General features: G+C 36.2%; 1 protein-coding gene across 8 annotated transcripts in view; it reads left to right on the top strand.

The window, feature by feature from the left end:
• Nucleotides 1–19,506, top strand: part of ATRX (ATRX chromatin remodeler) — a 67,291-nt gene that overhangs the window by 7,888 nt on the left and 39,897 nt on the right. For 5 of the 8 annotated variants that reach the window (XR_014945673.1, XM_015860437.3, XM_085546188.1 and 2 more), the window contains exons 3-10: nt 2,448–2,503; nt 3,227–3,279; nt 4,909–5,033; nt 6,312–6,431; nt 9,771–9,880; nt 11,997–12,064; nt 12,928–15,818; nt 17,708–17,786. Coding sequence is in view for 7 of the 8 variants with exons in the window: in XM_015860437.3 (XP_015715923.2) it covers nt 2,448–2,503; nt 3,227–3,279; nt 4,909–5,033; nt 6,312–6,431; nt 9,771–9,880; nt 11,997–12,064; nt 12,928–15,818; nt 17,708–17,786 (3,502 nt within the window). In the remaining variant the exon portion in view is untranslated. The remainder of the gene's footprint in view (nt 1–2,447; nt 2,504–3,226; nt 3,280–4,908; nt 5,034–6,311; nt 6,432–9,770; nt 9,881–11,996; nt 12,065–12,927; nt 15,819–17,707; nt 17,787–19,506) is intronic. The other 3 variants (XM_015860440.3, XM_085546189.1, XM_085546186.1) reach the window with 1 other exon arrangement.

The raw sequence follows: 19,506 nt of genomic DNA, 5'->3' as shown, positions 1-19,506 counted from the left end.
CAGGTAGATGCTTTGAGTTCTGAGGCACTTCCCTTATGAAGACAGGCTGAGAGAGCTGGGCTCGTTCAGACTGAGGAAGAGAATACTGTGGGGAGACCTCACTGCAGCCTGCCAGTATTTAAAAGATTATAAAAAGGAGGGGAACCAACATTTTACTTGAGTAGATAGTGAGCAGCACAAGGGGGAATTGTTTTATGCTCAATGAGGGATGGTTTACATTGGATATCAGGGGGACATTCTTTACTATGAGAGTGGTGAGGTGCTGGAACAGGCTGCCCAGAGGGGCTGTGGATGCTCCATCCCTGGAGATGCTGAAGGCCAGGTTGGATGGGGCCCTGGGCAGCCTGGGCTGGTACCAGATCTAGAGGTTGGTTGCCCTGCCTGTGGCAGGGGGGGTTGGAGCTTGGTGATCTTCGGGGTCTTTTCCAACCCAAGCCATTTTATGATGCTGTAATTCTATACTGACTAAATAGAAGACATGCTTCATTATTGTTTTAGATGTTTTTTCCAAAAAAAAACCCACAAAAAGAAATTAAGAGTTGAAACATGAAGGATTAAACACTTAAATATTGGGAAATGCCAGAATTAACTTTTACTTCCTAGCTCTTTGTGCATTTTGATGATGTCTCTAGGAAGTACTCTATTCATGCTTTTTTTTTCTCCGCTGACTGCTCTTTCGGTGTATAAATGATAGACATAATTGGGGCTGAATCAGGTTTACATAGTAGTGGATCTTGTTTTTTTCCAGAATTTGGAGGATAAATTAATTATTTGGTGTTGTAAGAGGAGAGATGTTGATGATGATGAAGATGATTATGTGGCTCAGAGGATTTGGGACATGTCCATGACACACACACAGATCATTTGAGATATGTGGCAGTTGCTTGTTGAGTACTTGATTATGTGGAGTTTATTGTACTGTGATGCTTATGTGGTAGCAGTGATAAGTAAAGTGAACTTGCGCTGATAACCCTAATTCTGGCTTTTCTTAATTTTTGAGTGCTTGATTTTACAGCCTTGTGTTGTTTCTTTATCCTCTGCATTCATATTGGATGTCTCTCTCCTCTACATTGCGTGGGTGCCAGCAGGAGGATCATTGAGGGAGCGTAGGAGAGACTGATTCCTGCTCTTGTATCAAGTGACCAGCCTCTGCCCGGGAGCAGCAGTCACAGGGGAAATCCTGCGCTCTCATAGCCCTGGAGTGGATGGAGCATGTACAGTTTGGTCAGCACTAGGAGCTGTGAGGGGATTCAGCATGCTTGGTCATTCAATGGGGATGGCGCATGAACAGTCCAGTCACATAGAGAAGCTGTGAGATGGAGTAGCATGTTCATTCAGTTGCTTTTGGGAACAGCGCATGTGCAGTCTGAAGGCAGAATCTGCACAGGCTTAATCTACCAGAATCAAATCAATCCATACTGAGCATGTACAGACTGTGGTATTTTCCATAGATTTAGTAGTTGATCAAAAATGAGGCACAAGTAGAAGGTGGACTGGGTCCTGATTCCGAAGGAAATGGAACTGTTCTACCACATTTTGGGTTCTCTCCTTGGTATGATGGAATGTCTGTAATATTCCAGAGAGGAAATTTCCCTTCTATAAAGGGGACAGAAGCTTGGCATGCAGAAAATGGCTGGATAATTTTTGCTAGAATATATCCATACAATTCAGCCTTAAGTCAAATACCCAGCATGACATTTACTAGTAATTTAAGTTTTTCAGTTGTTTAGCTTTTACCTCAAGTGGAGTGTGTCAGGAAATAATAAGTTAGGATGCTAACAGTCTCATGATATAATTGCAAATGATGATGATGTTTATTCTTTAATTATACTCTCACTTCACTTGCATGTTTCCTAGTAGTACATCTGTTAAAATACTACTATTTCTATACCTTTTGAGCAACTTTGTGCAAATATCATTAAACCACTGAACTAAAACATTCCCTTCCATCACCTTGATGGGTGGATGAAGCAGACAGTCAGAAGATACCTGCCTTTAGCTGTTATATTCCATGGCTACTACCATCAAGAAATGAGAATTCTCTGTCACGTCCTGTTTTTTGTGTATAGCTCCATAATCCCAGATTTAACATTGTTTTTAATGTTAAAATGTGTAAGAGAAATCTTTTAACAACTACTTACAGATTAAAAAAAAAAGCACTCTATTATCCCTGCATATACAGTTGTGTTCTCATGTCTTGAAGTTGATTTAATGATCGGCTCCATTTCAGCCTGTTGTACAAAGCTGAAAGTAATTTCAAAATTATTTCTGTAAAATTTAAGCCATGAAATCAGTTTTATTTCTCTGTTATACAAAAGTTGATCTTTGAAAGTCACACAGCCATCTTTATTGATGCTGATGAAGCATAAAGAGTGCTATGAGATAGCATGTGAAGAACTGATAATATTTCCTCAGGTTCAGTGGATTCTTTCCCTTTCTTTCCATAGGTAAAAGTAGGGAACCTGAAAGAAGTCCAGCCTCAATGGAGAACAACAAAGAAGAGGTAGGAATAAAAATGCTTTTGTATTGTAGTTGTGTGACTAGTCCAAGAATGGCTAAAATATAGGAAACATTGCTGTTTGCTACAAGTGCTTCAAGAATATTGGTGGAAATATTATGCAATAGATGTCCTGTCTGCTGAATAGAAACTTCAGCTGTAAAATACACATTTAAAAATAAATTTAAAATTCAGAATGAAACTTTGATATGGCTGTGCAAATTATCTTATTTTTCCTTCATCTCCTTCTTTAAATTATTGAAATACTGAAGTTTACTTGTTACTCTGATGTACAATAATTGCTGTGTAAGATGTTTCTTAACACGCTTCAGAGAGTTGGGTTCTACTTACTTCAAGTGCACAACTGCATTTTTGCTAAGAATGTTAATTTATTCAGACTGAGTATATTCTGAAGCAAGTTTTTCTTTTTAAATAAATGCAGTTAATGTTCTTTTATCCCTAATTCCGCTGTTTGATGTCTTTGTTAATGGGTTCTTTTATTTTAGTTTAGTTTTCTGGCTTAAAATAGTTGATCTCTCTTATTTTACACTTAGCCTCTGTTACTCAGACAGCAGTAGATACTTAAATCATAGAGCTGTGTAAGCTACTGCCACACTTAAGTGCTGTGAGGAATCCCAGTAACTTGTACTAAAGTAAATGTAATAAGAAGCTAGTTTTGTTGACAGGTGACTTGATCACAAATGTGACTTTCTTTTTCTTGTTTTCCAGGGTGGAAGTTCTTCAGAAAGAGCCACATTCTTAGGATCGTCACGTTCAAAAAGGTTGGTGTGGAAAACAAAAAGAAAGAAATTACTTTTTATCATCTGAAAGTATGGAAAAGTCTCTGTGTGGTGCCAGATGCTGGTAGTATACACTGTTTGAAGTCCACTAAGTTAGCAGAGTTTTAGTAAAACAAAGGCATTACACCGTATTTAAAATGCAAATGATTTTTCGTTGTCAGAAGTGGAGATCATAAAGCTTAATTTTCATATGTAACAGTACAGTGGGACTATCCTCCACTTTCTGACTGTTCAGGACAGATGCTGAAACAAGTATTAACTTTTCCTCCTGCTCTTTCAACACATGGGATTCTTTCAGTAATGTAAGTTGGGGCATACAGAGAAAAGTTTTATGTACCTTATTGGTGGAGAACCAAAATGTGCTAAAATGTGTCCTGTGCAGAAAATGTACCTCTGCTTCATTTCTTCTTTTTCCCTTGATTTAAAAAATAAATAAAAATTAACTGTTTACCAATTTGAAACTACAGAAGAAAAATGATACGTGGCCTAAATAGCATCAAGCTTGTTCTAGTAAAATTCTTGCTCATTCTGCTTAAGTCCTTTGTGCTTTTTCTTTTTTTTCTTTTTTAATTTATTTATTATCCTAGTATACTGTGTAGATAGGTGAGCTCATCTAAGTGCCGGGCTTGAGCAGCTTCCTTCCTTGAGTTCTTCACAAAGCGTTCTGTGTCTCTTTTCAGTCTTATAGTTAACCAAGTTTGCTTATTGTATCATGCCTGTTGAAATTAAATGACATTCTTCATTCTCTGCTATCTGTTTGGCTTGATTCTGTATTTGCAAGTTTGCTTTTGTGTTTGGCTTTTATTTCTTCCTTCTGAATTCAGTCACCTGCTGGCCTTTTTTATTTAGAGCATTTCAGTAGTCCTATTTTTTCACTCCCTGTCTGTCATTAAAGGTATTGTCGCTCATGCACTTACTACACTTTGTCTGATACTGAGAAAAACAGCATCCTGCATTGACTTCAGTAGCTTATACATTACATTCACACAGAAAGTGATGCTCTACAGATTATTTTTTTTCCTGCCATGACATAGCATATTCATTCATATTAAGGGGTTCGGTTCTGAATTATTTTTATGTGAGATTTTGGCTACCAGTTTTCATATTAAACAGTCGGCTTTTTATTTTCTTTCTGCACTTTCTATATTTCCTTGCAAGTGTCTTTTCGGCTGAGCTGTCGTTTGCTAATATCTGTGTGTTCTCTTCGGGCTGCCTGTTAAAATTGGAACAGTGTCTTAAGATTTCTGAGCATACATCCAATTGGGTTTTGTTCTGGCTGTTTTATTTCAAATAAAAGCATGACTTCCTAAATAACCTTTTAAAAACATCAAACCTTTATCTGACCCCAAAGAACCCCAAACCACATAGTAGACATGTGAAAAAAAATAACCCTTTATTCATCTGTCTACTTAATTCACTTAAGAGGGCAGAGTTCCACATCCTAATACCAAGAAAATTGCTGTGCAGCTTATTTATTATAATAACTCATTCTGCTTTATGCTTCAGTTGGTTTCCCCAATTGGCATGGTGTTCTGCTTGCAAAGTACCAGGCTTACCTGTACCGCAATATGTAATATTTGTCACAGTATGGATTTTTTTCTGTCTGTGCAGGAAACCTACAGTTGTAACAAAGTATGTTGGATCAGATGATGAACAAATCTTAGATGAGACTGTAAATGAAGATAATTCAAATGAAAACTCAGAAAATGATGTTGATATGAAAAGCTTGCCTAAAGGTAGTTTGCGTCCTTCTTTCTTTCTGAATTCAACAAATAGAAAAGATTATGATGCAGCATAAGTAATTAACTAGAATGCACATGTATTAGTAAAGTACCTCTCCTAGATCCTGTTGACTTTATATATAAATATATATAAATGTTCATGTGTGCCCCCCTCCCCTTGCAAACACTTGTAAGAGGAAATCCTGTTTCCAAGCACTTTTAAGTTTGAACCCATTGTACTTAAAGATGTCATATACCAGGATGTGCTGATGTCTCAGTTTCAAATACTTATGGACCTTTGTGTAAAACCATCGTGTAACAGAGAAAATATTTCTTTTCTTAGAAATCTCAAACTCTGTAATTTGCAAATTGTGTTTGTTTTCATTTATTTTACTCTTCCTCCTCTGGGTTTACTGAGAAATAGTTAAACAAAAGTGAGTCTAAAAGTGTGTGTGGGGGGAAGATGTTATTTTTAAGCACCCTTTAAAATAGATATTACTATAAACCGACATTCTATTCTCTTTTACTGTAGTAGGATTTTGATTAATCTCATCTGTTTGTTACCTCTGAAAGTTAAAGAAAACCTTGGAGAGACTGCTGCCATGTACCCCATGAGAAGCAGTCGTTAAAGTACTTTTATTCAGGATGTTAAATTATTTCCAGTGTCTTTGTAACGAAAATGTTAAAACTGAGCTCAAAGTAGGAAAGTTGTTTTTTTAATAAGTATAATTTTAGTTTGTGTTGTACTTCATTTATATAAAAGTAGATTTTTCTGAATTTTACTAAGGAAAAAAAGATTCTCTTGCTTTCTCATTTATTTCATACTGAAATAAGATGAGGGAAACTGGATAGAAGGGGAAATAGAGAGAGAGAGAAGAGTAATTACTTTAAGGCTTCCAGTAGATTTCAGTGACCTAACTGAAATCCCTTAGCTGCAGCATTGTGCTAGAAATGCGTTCCCAGCAGTGTGATAATTCTCTCCTGCACATATCACAGCAGGGTCAACAGTGCAGTATTTACTTCTCATAGCCTGTTCAGTCTTTGATTTTTGTTCTGCAACTGCAAAATGGACGCAGCTTGAAGTGTGTTTTGTTTTATTTATCTATTTAATGATTTATTATTTCATTTTTTTGTGCTGTGAACACCTGTACATTCAAAACTTTGGAGTATTAGTCAACAAACTGCACTTTTTTTTTTAATTTCAAGATACTATGTTGACATTTATTTAAAGAGGACTTTTGCACTTAATTTAGATGTGTAATGGTTTCCAATTTCTAAATGAAATTATTCTAGGTACAGTGGTTGTACAGCCTGAGCCAGTGCTGAATGAAGACAAAGATGATTTTAAAGGGCCTGAATTTAGAAGCAGAAATACCGTTAAAATGAAACCTGAAGTCCCCAAAAAGCGTGGAGGTAAATACAGTTTAAAACATTTACTGAAGCGGGTTTAAATTGCTGCTTTTGACCACATTTGGTGCATCTAAAAATTGTTCATATTTCTAATAAATTATCCTCAAAATACCTCCACTCTTCTGGCTTTTTGTTCAGTAAAGGATAATAGCTGGCTGATATTAGCCTCCACTGCTGCCCCTGCAATGCAGCAGTGAAAGCTAAGATTAGTTCTCATTAAATCTCTTATTTTCAGTAGCTATAGGATGCATCATTAGGTTCTCCATATGGAACCTTCTTGCTTTGTATTCAGAACAGTTGCTTTCTTGGAAGCAGATGTTTACAAGTATTCCTTTGTTTTTTTAAGGAATTACACTGGAATACCACTGGTAAGGGAACACTCACTCTCCAAGGAAATTATCATGTTTGAGCCAGGACATATAAAGAGAGTAACTATCTAACAAGAAAGCTCAAACCTCTGATGGAATTCAAAGGTGTTTCCAAATTTTTTAAAGCTTGTGGGAAATTCCCAACTAGTAGTGCCCTTATAAGGATTATCTTTGAACAGCTGCTTTACCAGCTTGGTTTTGTGTAGCCTCTGCTAAAACTGAGATGTTACGTAGGTAGTGATTAGTAGCAATTCCTCTCTCTCTCATATATTTCCCGTTGTGTCATTTGAGATACCTAGTCTCTTTTATATTTGTAATAATTTTGTAAGTGCTATTTCTCTGTCTGTGGATGAAGAGAAGTAAAAGAGCTGTGAGGAAATGCACATAAGTTTAATAGCATTTTGAACATTGACCTTATCTCTAAATTATTGATCTTTGAAAGTTAGTTCAGTTATAAGTAAAGATCATATTCAGCGTAGAGGATTATTTTTTTACATTTGTGTTGACAGCAGTTTTGCAAGAGATCCTACTAAAATCTTCAGGGTTATAATATTGCATAGGACCAGATTGCTTGAGCTTTGTGGTCTGTGTGTGCATCCTCAGGATAATTCATATGACCTGCACTCCCAGCTTTTGTTTTTCCATCCCTAGAGAATTCCAGGGCATTCCATTGTGTATCTGGACTAGCTGATTGTGCTAGTGCCTTGCAGGAGGTATTTGTTTTGGAAAGAATATCAAGGGTTTGCTTAGACCATGCCTTTACTGAGGTCAGGCTTAGCTGTATTTGTGTCCCTACTGGTAAGTCTTTGTCTGACTGTTAAGCTCCTATCTACTTTCAAGAAATCGGGGTAGGTGCTGCCTGCTACTGTGTTGTCTCCATTTCCAGAACAGAAAAGTGTAGCAAGGAAAGGGTATTGACTGAAGTCTGCCTCAAGAGCAGCTGGGTTAGGAATGCATCTGAACAGTTTTGGCTCTCTCAGAAAAGATAGCGCAGATACATTTATTCTACACGTACTACATGCGAGTTACATGAAGTGGCCCTCTACCTTTCTCCTGCTGCTAGAATGAGATGCTTGGCCTGTGCTTATACAAGGTTAATAGTTACTGATTTAAGTAGGTAAACATGCAGTCCCAGTTACTTGATATCCAAAATTCTGTGCACAGTACACATAAATATATAATAAAGTTTATTTTTTAAGAAGCCAGTACATCTTCTTTGCAGGCTGTGTCTTTTTATTTTCATTAGGACTTATAGGTGTAGTAGTTTTATTAGAAACATTAGTAGTAATGGAACTGTCCTGCATTTCTAGCACCCAGATGGCCTTATCCAGCGTAAGGCATTGTGCCAGTCCTTACTTTCAGGTGTCCTGTCTACAAAATGATTATGATTGTGTCTTTACAAACAAACTCACAGTTAGGGGTGTTTCTAAAGTATTTTCTCAGTACTAATTAGTTGTTACTTAATTTCTTCAGGCCTGATGCGATTTGCAAAGGTTGACCTCATGAATAGATTCTGTTTCTAGTGCGAACTTGTAGATTTTAGTAAGGAAGCAGTAGCATTTCCCCTCAAAATTGTAGAGAAGGTGGGAATGGCTTGAGAGTTGATAGCAAATGGCTTGTTCCCCCACAGTTTCTTGTATCCATTTAAGGACTGCCGTATTTTAAAAAGTCTGAGTAGTCTTCTATGCTGCTTGGTATAAAATAAGGTGGTATTCTTTTCTGAGTAGTACAGTATGATGCATGTAAGTATTTGAGGTTTACCAGCAGCATTTGGAACAGAGGCACTTAAGCTTTTGAGGTTGTAAGGGATGCTTTGCAGATCTGTGAGCTCCGCAGTACATGCATGACTGCACGTGAAAACAACAGACTATGAATTTGCAGTTTCAGACCTGCTATTGTCACTGTATTGTAACAGTGTATTAGCTCATACTGGACTTTAGTTGATTTGAAATCATATTTCAGTAGCGCCTAGTTAGTAGCTTGTTGCATTCGCCTATTTTCACTCAGTTCCTTAATATTGTGGTATTGGTACTAATTCAGGGCTAGTTGTTTTTTAATGTATGGTCTTTACTGAGGCTACAACCATTAAGTTAACTATTTTAGATAATTTCCTTGTATTACTTACTGTATGAGACAGCAAAGAGCAAGTTACAGTTAAGCAAGCCTGTGTCAAAATTCTGCCCATTTGATCCCAAAGTAAGTTTTTGGTAGCGTATAGATTTAGTGTATGAACTGTATGAAGTGTTTTTCCTTTTCCCTGAAAGCATCGCTCCTGTTGAAAAGTGTCTCAGTAGTATACTAGTTAATTGGTTTAGAAGATTGGCAGGTAGCAAGCCTTCCTGTCCTGAATTCACCACCTTTGAAAATGAATTGGGGGATTAACACTAAGAGATGTTTCTTAACTGAATGTAGGTACAGCATCAGAGTAGTACACAAACTGTTGGAGGAGTCGGCAACGTGCTGAGAACATATGTATGGTAGGAAAACTGACAAGCAAAAAATCAGAAAGGGAACAAAAAGTGAAGTATATTTCAGACAGTATTTATAAGCATTTCATTTATGTAATGGTTTTCCATAGTTTGTGTTGAGAAAATAAAACAATACGTGAACATAAGAACATGAATTAAAATGTTACGTTATGAACTAAGATTGAGCAAGCGGAGTTCATTTGAAAGTGTTTTAATGACTTGCATATTTAAGCATAATCTCAGTAACTGACCAGTTAGTCTCTATTAAATCTCCCAAATGAAAAAACGTATTTTGGTGCAAAGTGTTAGGAATATAAAATCTAGAGGAAAATTATTTCCATCTTTAAATGGTGAATGACACAGAAAGATCTCTCTAATGGTAGGTGTTAAAGAAGCTAACAGACTAAAATACTGTAAGAAAATGAAACAGGTATATACAGATTTTGTTTTAAGAAGACATCAAAATGAAAAAAAAAATAACGTGTGGTTTATAATCCTCTCTGTAGAGGAAGGACTGCATGGAATTGTAAGCTGTACAGCTTGTGGGCAACAGGTGAACCATTTTCAAAAGGATTCAATCTATAGACATCCTACATTGAAAGTTCTTATTTGTAAGGTATGTGGTGAACAGTTCTACAGTTTGTGTTGTTTGTTTTTGTTTGAAATGTCATGATTAGTGGACCTGGGTGGGGTTTTTGTGGGATTAGTTCATGTTTTTTAGTTTATAAACCTTTAGCTTAAAAACTTTTCAGTCATTAATTGCTACATTTAAGGAAACTAGAAATAGAAAATGAAAAAGTAAATACTGCTTAGAAATTAATATTCCTGTTTTTTGTATAGTCCAGTTGAACTTATTGTGTAATACATTTTTACAGTGTTTATCAGTGAATTCTTGATGTTAAACAGTCTGTATAAAACTTACACCTACCTGTAATGTTATTGTAAGAATAGATTTCAATTCTGGATCTCCTCATAAGGCACTGTATGTAGAACAGTGTTAGAGTAAGATGTGGAAAGATAGTTTTAATCCATCTTCATTTTCAATTTTGGACAGATCCAGGACTGATAATTTATGGCAGCCTATGTACTAATGGTCTACTCTACAGTCCTAAACCAGCATGTGGTTCTGTGGTTAGACAGTTTGTAGTGGCTTCAGTTAGGTGGTAAGATTCAAGTAATGGAAGAAGCAAGGAACAGGGGAGGAAGGAAATCTCTACCTCCTGTTGTGGAAAACTCTTAAATTTTCAATGAAGTGTAGAGATATGATCTCTGTCTTTAGAGATTCTGTATTTATAGATAATCTCGAACATACAGAGATACAGATTTGACTTACAGTGCACATTTAGCATTCCCCTTTGTTTCCCTCTTTTGTTTCTTCTGCGCATCCTAGTTGGTGTTACATATTCAGCTGACATGCTATCCCAGACATGTCTATGTAGTCTAATGTTCTGGCTCATTTCTTCTACTCATTCTGTCTTATCTCTTTCTATAAAACATAGAAAAAATAGCTTACTGAATGACTATTTTCAGTCTCCATTATAATCCTAACTCTTGTTCCAAGATTTGAACTTCCTTAATCTGTAACAGAACACATTCATGTGATACATACAAGTATCCAGTTTATTTTTGAAATTTGTTTAAGGTGTTGGGTTCCATAACAGCTCCTGGCTGTTAAGTCTGCAAGTTAATTATATCTATCACACGCTGTTTCCCACCATTTTTGTATATTTTTATTAACTGAACATGACTATGTGTTAATGTGAAAGAGTAATGGAAGTCCCTTACCTGCATGTTCTTTGTCTTCCATATCTTCTTTCTTGCTGCTCTGATAAACATCTCTATACTTTTCAGTCTTTCTTAAGAAACTGTTTTCCTTTGACTCCAAATATTCTGTCAAGATTTGAAACATCAGCTTTTATTGTGGGTTGTTTTTTGTTTCTTTTTTTTTAATTTGATTGAGTGGATGTTTACCAATCCATGTAAAGAGACAAAATCACTTTAAGTTCAGAAATTCAGTTGTTGACATCTCTTATGAATTTTGAGTTCACTGGTTCACGGATGTAAGAGCAAAAGTTAGCTGATAGCTTGTATTAATCCATATGCAAAGCAGAGCTTCAGGTTTAGGAGAGTTTTCTTTACTGGTGACTGGAAAAAAACATCAAAATTTAGTTCAAGGACTTCAGCAGCTGAAGCCACTGTTACTGCTAGGTGTGCATATTATTACTTTCCTACAGTTAACAGCTTTTCAATGAAAATGCGTAGCCTGCTCCTGGAAATCAAATAGTTGGATGTTAACACCAGGATGAAAACTGAAGATATTTCTATTTAAAATTTTATGGTATCAGTATCAAACATAAAGAACAGGGAACTAAAAACTATGTAGGATTGTGCTGGGGAGATGGAATTTTTGTTCTTACTGTGGTATTGACGTTCCTAGAAAATTGGCAGAAAACTTTTTTGGATTGAAGGCTTTCAGTTGACGTTCTAGAATCTGTGAATATGTGGCCATCAAATATATTACATAATATTAAAATAAATAAGAAGTCACGATTTAAGACCTGTTGTATCTAAGAAAAATGTTTTTTGGGTTAACGAACATTAAAAGATTAGAATATTGAGTACCTTTGCAATGATGCTTTTAATGCTTCTAGTACATGTTGAAATTACATGAGTTACTGAAATCCATTTGAGACATAGTAAAAAATTACTTATTCTGTCTCTTTTATTAACAGACATGCTACAAGTATTACATGAGCGATGACATTAGCCGTGATTCAGATGGAATGGATGAACAGTGTAGGTAAGTGTATTGAAACTTTAAAAACATCCACAGGTCTTCTGTTTTCTCTTTCTTCCATTAATGAAGTTGACTACTACAAAAGAGCTCAATCAATAATCATTTTTTGTGAAGGATTGCTCAGTCAGTGGCTTTTTTTTTCTAAGTATTTTGTTAATTAAAATAATTAACAGGAAAACATTTTGTAAAGAAATCTTGTAGTAAACACTTGGAAGGCATCAAGATTTTAAATTATGTGCTACCATGCAAATATTTCAATTGAATCAATGCGGTAGAACCTGACATTGTAAACCTCGTGAGTCACAGTAGCTTACTTTTCCAGATGTATTGCCCACTTCTGAAATACTGAGGTTCTTCTCTGTCCAGCTGTCAAATATTCAAACATGTAACCCAGTCAAAATTCTGTAGTTTGTGCTGCCTGTGCACTTGCTTATGAAGTCAGTTTTCAGGTCTTCATCAAAGACCTTGGAAGCTAAGTATAGGTGATTTTTTTTCCTTCTTTCATGCACTAGTAGTACGCCAATTAAAACTAGAAAGACTTAAGCTGATTATTTTGCTTGAAAATCAACTAAAAAAATAAGTCTCAGGCAGAACATGGAAAACCAAGTTTAATTACTTTGTTTAAGATTGTTGCTGAAATTGTTTGGCTGTTACTGGCCCTTTCAGCTTTTTGAACTGTTAATCAAACACCTTAGTGTTTCGACTTAGTAATTCAATTGAGTGCTTTTCAGTCATGCTTTTCATGATGTTTATCATCTGAATTTTTAAAAAGTAGATTCATTGTCATTGAAAAATACAGAAACTTCTCACACATCACCTTGATTGTAGGGAGATAAGACTTTTATATTTCTTATGTCTCGTTTCAGGTGGTGTGCTGAAGGTGGAAATCTGATTTGCTGTGACTTTTGCCATAACGCCTTCTGTAAAAAGTGCATTTTGCGCAACCTGGGTAGAAAGGAGCTATCGACTATACTGGATGAAAATAACCAGTGGCATTGCTATAGCTGTCAACCAGAGCCTCTATTGGACTTGGTCACTGCGTGTGACAGCGTTTTTGAAAATTTAGAACAGTTACTGCAACAAAACAAAAAAAAGACCAAAGTTGAAAGTGAAAAAAGTAAAATATACGACAATACAGTCAAACTTTCTCCAAAGAGAAATAATTCAAACTGTAATGGTGAAGAAAAAAAACTAGATGATTCATATTCAGGTTCACTAACGTATTCTTATAAAGCACTAATGGTGCCAAAAGACATGCTTAAGAAAACAAAAAAACTGGTTGAGACAACAGCAAATATGAATTCCAGCTTTGTGAGCTTTTTGAAAAAGGCTGCAGAAAATTCAGAAGTAAGCCCAGCCGTGCAACTTCGTCAGCTAAAAGCTTTTAGATCTGTGCTGAGCGACATCAAAAAAGCTCATCTGGCACTAGAAGAAGGTCTGAACCTGGAGATTCAAGCTTTGGATGTTAAAATCAAAGAGAAAAATACCAAAGAGAAAAAAACTGATGTTAAATCAGAAAAAAATGAGGTGAAGAAAGATGAAGGAAAGGAACATGTGGCACTAAAAGGAGATGACACTGTAAAGAAGCACAAAAAAGTTGTATCAGAACAGCCTGACAATGAGCCAATGGATCAAGATGTTTCAACAGTAGAAAAAAAAGACAGCAAACGTACAAGTGGTGAAGATAAAAAGTCTGGCACAAATGAGGAACCTCAGTATGAACCTAATAGTACAGAGGCTTTAGACATGGATATAGTGTCTGTTCCCTCATCTGTTCCTGAAGATATTTTTGAGACTCTAGAATCTGCTATGGAAGTTCAGACTGCAGGAGACGAGCAGGGGAATGGAAATGCCAGAGCTGATCATGAGAATCCAAATATAAAATTGACCACTCCTTTGAAAGATACCAAAGGATCTAAGCTGAAAGCATCAGCTAAAGGAACCAAGGAGTTGATTGTGAAATTGACTCCTGTATCACTTTCGGAGTCTCCAGTTAAATCTGAAGATCAAGACAGCAGTGTAGAAAAGGGAAGCAAGGATGAAAGAACAGAAAAATGTGATTCTGTAAAGGAAAATAGTAATGCCGATAGTGAACGTTCCACAGAGAATGAAGCTGTCTCGCTTGCAGAGGACTCTGATCTCAGGAGATCACCCCGTGTAAAGACCACACCGCTGAGGCGCCCAACAGATGTTAATCCTTCAACATCAAATTCAGAAGAAGATAGCAATGACACAAGTAATGAAAAACGTAAGAGAAGATCATCAAAACAATCAAGAAGGAAAAAAGATAAAAGAAACTCATCCGACAGTACAGTTGATGGTCCTAGGCCTAATAAACTTTGTAAATCAAAAAAGCCTGCTGTATTAGATAATAGTTCCGATTCTGATGAGATGCCAGCTGTTCTTAAAGAAGTAGCAATGATGAGTCGCAGTTCTTCAGATATTGACAGCAATAGCGAACTACCAGCAAGAGATCAGAAGGCTTCAAGTGTTGTGAAGGATCAACCAGTAATGGATGAAAATGGAAAACGGAAAAGAAAAAGCTCCAGTTCTGGTTCAGACTTAGATGCCAAAAGGGGCAAATCAGCTAAAAATTCTGCTGTGGCTAAAAAGAAACGTCAGAACTATTCAGATTCTTCAAACTATGATTCTGAGTTAGAAAAAGAAATTAAACATTTGAGTAAAATTGAGTCTGCAAAAAAAGCTAAGAAAAAATACTCGCGAAAAGAAGATAGTTACGATTCTTCTGAAGAAGAGCAGAAGAGGAGAGTTAGTAAGAGAAAGGTAAATGTGAAAAAGCAGAGAGGTAAATCTTCTGAAGATGATGCTGCTGAAAAGTCATCTCCAGAGAACGAGATGAATCACTCATCTGAAGATAAAAAAGTTAGTGTGGGGTCAAATGCAAAGGAAAAACTAAAGAAAAACTTAAAAAAAGAAGCTTTAAAAGGTAAGCATGATGAGTCTTCTGATGCTGAGAAAGAGGAGAGTAGTCCTAAAGGCACGAAGGTAGCTGAAGGTAAGAAAAACAAGGATTCTATGAAGAAAAAGGCACAAGAAGATTCTTCTTCAGAGAGTACTGAGAAACACGCAAGGAAGGAACTCAGTTTTGATTCTCCAAAGGAGAAATTCAAAACTAAAAGAAGATCAGAAAACAAAGAGAAGAAATCAGAAAATTTGAAACAGAAAAGTTTCAAGAAAGATCAAGAAGATTCCTCTTCTGATGTTGAAAAGTCGTCCCCAGAGAAAGGAAGCTGTAACTCTTCTGAAAACAACAAGACTAAAAGTGAAACAGTGGGTAAAGAAAGGAAGAGGAGGAATTTAAGAGAGAGAGTACCTAAAAGAATACAGACTGATTTATCTTCCGATGCTGATAAATCTCCCCTGAAAGAGGAGAGTTCTTCTGAAGATGCTGTGCGAAGTAAAAAACGACCTGAAGCGAAGGAAAAGAAAAAAATAAGTCACAAAAAGAAAATTCCCAAGAAAGAGCAGAATGATTCGTCCTCTTCAGATGAGGAGTCTTACGAAGACAATAAGAAAAAGATGAAAAAAGGATCTGTGAAAGAAAATAAAAGGAGTAACTTAACAGAGAAAAAGAAGATATCAAAAAAGGTTATTCTCTCTTCCTCGTCCTCATCTGATAAGGAAGAAAACGATGAGCAGAATTCAACAGGTGATGGAAGCAGTGATGAGCAGAAGATTATGCCAGTGACTGAGAATTTAATGCTGTCTGCTGGTGCAGGATTTTGTCAGTCATCAGGTGTGCAAAATGTTTTTACTTACACCTTTTATTAACCTATAAATTGTAAGATTTGAGTAACGTTTTAATAATCCACAAGTGAAAATATCTGTAAGGAGATGATCATACGTGTGAAAGTTTGCAGCCAGTTAAGGTTTTGAATTCCAATAGAGAAGTGGCCATGTCACTTTATTGTATAGCTCATCATTTCTGGAGTAAAGGGTGGAGAGGCTTAAGAAGCTGCAGTTACAGGCTGTAATTCCAGCAGGTGTTTCCTTGCAGCGTGGCTTTCAAAAGCACATGTATTCTTTTTGGCTGCTCTGGCACTGATAGCAGAAACTAGTTTTAAGTAGGTAGATACCTAGAGAATTCAGATGGATTTACAACGTGGTTATGCAGTTGAGAGGCCTTTAAAGCTTGTGGCACTATAATACACATTTAAAAAGTCATGCAGACACAATCCAACTCTTGGTGATGTATTTGTGAAGGCAGCAGAAGGGATGGTGGCATTTTGGCTTTTGCAGAAACCTATTGTAGGTAGAACCTTCTAAATGTTACTGCTTAGTGCAAAATGAGATGATTTTTGTGAGGACAGTAATTTCTAGGGAGAGCAGAAAAGAAGTACATAAAACATCTTATTCTTTCTTTTTCTTACCAATTTGATGCCCACCCATCTTTTCATGGGCTTTTCCTGCAGTTTAGTTGTGTGAAGTTAATTTTTGCAGCTCCTTTGCAACTTTGGATTTATAGACCTGTAGGAAAGCAAAGTTAGATTAATGATATTCTACATAATTGCAGAAATAAGTTGGAAATTAAGTTTCTTACTTTGCATTTCATACAGCCTTGAACTAAGTTTGTTTTTAAGATCCTGCAATGGAGTGGGTTTAGTTAAGTCACTACATTTGTAATACTGGGATTTGCAGGTTTTTTTCCTTGACGGCTAAAATCATGCTTCTCCAGTGATGTAATTGGTGAGGGGGTTATGCATAGAGTTCTTTATGAAACCAATAAATAATGGATTGTACTCTGACAATAACACATACTTAACAGTTCTTGGCTTCACTGGAGCATCATGTAGGGGGATAACAGTGTACAAATGGAGAGAATAAGATAGTGAGGTGGGATAATTAACGATGTGAGAGAGAACTGGGTTGATTTGGTCTGAAGAGAGAATGATAAAGCTGGGGGATCTTAATTGCTGTCTTCTTAACTACCTTCTCAGCCTACTCTATACCTGAGTATAGAGAAGGCTGAGACAAGTGCACAATGAAAGGATGGGTGAATGGAAGGCCAGATGAAGACTGATCTCACTGTGCAGTTAGCTCTCCTTTGAGGAGAAGTTGGAATAAATAATATTCAGTGGTCTCTTGCAGTCTTTTGTGTTGTATGTTTCTATGAGCATGCGACTCTGTTATATGATTTTAAGAGGAGGCAAACTTCCTCTTCCTTCCAGTTTATTGTGATTGGATAGGCAAGTAAATAAAGGAGTCTCTCCTGTGTTTGAACAAGCTCAGGTTGTAAAGTGAGGCTTAGAATCGACTTTAACCAGCAAGATACTTCTTTTTATCCAGGTTTGAGAGTGAAGGACTTCTTTAATATCTCTTACACGGTTTTGTCAAACATCTGGTTAATATGAGTTCCAGGACAGGAGTATGTAAAAACAACTGGGAGCAAGACTCCTGCAGACTGATTTTGATCTGCAGAAAATATGGAAATGATGAACGAGGGGATATCAGTTCATTAGAATGTTCTTTTTCCAAAGCTTGATATTTCTGACTAAATTCGACTTAAGATACGAGTTGAGGAAGAGAAAGGGGGGAGGGTTTGGAAGTGTGCTAGAAACAGGCATGCACTGTGTTATTTATTGCAGGTTTTACATTTATTGTTTTTATTTCCTCTTCCTTACACAGGAGATGAGGGAGAGACTAAATCAAGGATTGTTCCAGTGGAGGAGGAGGAAGATGATGATGATGACGATCCTGAGAATAGGTATGATTGCATCCATAAGGACTTAAAAAAGGTTTATATAACACACCCTAGGCGTGGGCGCAAACCGGCGCAACGGAAGAGCAAGCAGGTTGTAAAAACCAGGACTACCTGCCTTGTAAAGACTCGCTCACAGGCTTCCAGCAAGTGTGAACAAGGGGCCAGAGAACAGAGGCCAAAATCCAGAAATGCAAAGAAAGTATTTAGAAGTATTAACTAACACACCTTGCATAGGGTGTGTTATAAATGCACTGCACCACTGTCCATTTTATGTTCACATTGAAAATGTGGGGATTGTGAGAAGTGTTTCATTCAGGCAGGTAAAAGCTACTTCTGAGAAATGTGAATTTCAGTTAGTTGTAATATGAAAGGAAGGAAAAAATTTCTATCTGTGCAGTATGCAGTGCTGAAATCTTCACATATTGAGTTTGGTTTTTAATGTTGCATTATTTGCATTTTTTATTTGAAACACGTTTTCTCAATAAAGAGAAGAAATGTATAGAAGGCACCATTGCAGATATTTCAAGCTTTTCTTTAAACTGAGTTCTAATCCACTATTGAATAACTGAACACACTAAAGTGTTAGCTAAGCCCTGATTATTCTACAAAGACTCTGCATAGGGGCAGAGACATCTTAATTATGCATTTTAAGTCTCGCATAAGTATTTTTGGATTTGTGGCGTATATATTGCTTCAGTCTCAAGTTCAATAAAAGCAAATTAATGTAAGATACAGTTAGTTTATTAAGACATATTTTACCAATACTGTTGTAGTTACCAAAATTAACCTGGCTAGAAAATGTAAAAGCTTCATTTCCTAACACGTTAATGCATAACATAAAGCATTGCTCAAGTGTGAGCTGGAGTTTCCTTTTTGAAGTTATTGTAGTTAGACTAAAGATTTGCTCAACTAATTTTTATACAGTATTTCAGAAACTGATTTTTTTTGCCATTTAGAATGTGTGGGACCAGCTTTGTAGCTTTGCACAATTTCTGATGGAGTCTTTTTCTGCTTCTGAGCCTTACTAGTTTAGAATATGGGATCCTTGTTTCACAGAGTTGTATGTTTTGGTGTGTGACTGAAGTAAATTTTGAAAACACTGTTTTATATCCTTTACGCACCTCAAAATGTTGCTAATCACATAGTTCTTGCCTGTTTTCAGTCATCAAATTTAATTTTAAAGAACAATGCTTTTTAGGGTCTTGACAGCACAGGGTCATAAGCAGAACATGTAAGCACTGGTAATACAAGTGTGTTTTCTTATTTTTAAAAAAGACACATTAATTTCTGTCCTGTTTTGATTTTTTTTTTTCTTTTTTGCTTGTTTCTTAAATGTTTTTGGTGGACAATTAAGCCTACATTGTCAAAGTTCAGTGCTCACAGTACAAATGTTATTGAGCGATCTTCGCTGTTAGTTTAAGAGTTAACTGAATTGATATCGAACAAATCAGAAATATCAATTTAGGTTTTAAAAATCAGTTTCTGTAATTTCTTTGAAAGCTGAATCTTTGTTGAAGTTTTTATTTAGGGAATATTCTGAATATATACTTTATGAAATGGGGAGGTGTTGTGTCAATAAACAGTCCTGTCAACCTTCAGACGAGTTAAATGGTAACTGCAGTCTGATTTTACGTTCAGCATGTGTTGCACGTAGCACCAAAATCAGACAAAATGTTAAAAGATGGAACAAATCTGAGAAGTAAATAGCTTGTTTTTCTGTTTA

This window comes from Coturnix japonica, chromosome 4 (assembly GCF_054131305.1).
Source record: "Coturnix japonica strain WE chromosome 4, WE-NBRP24, whole genome shotgun sequence".
Taxonomy (NCBI): domain Eukaryota; kingdom Metazoa; phylum Chordata; class Aves; order Galliformes; family Phasianidae; genus Coturnix; species Coturnix japonica.
This window is presented reverse-complemented; position numbering and strand designations above follow the sequence as displayed.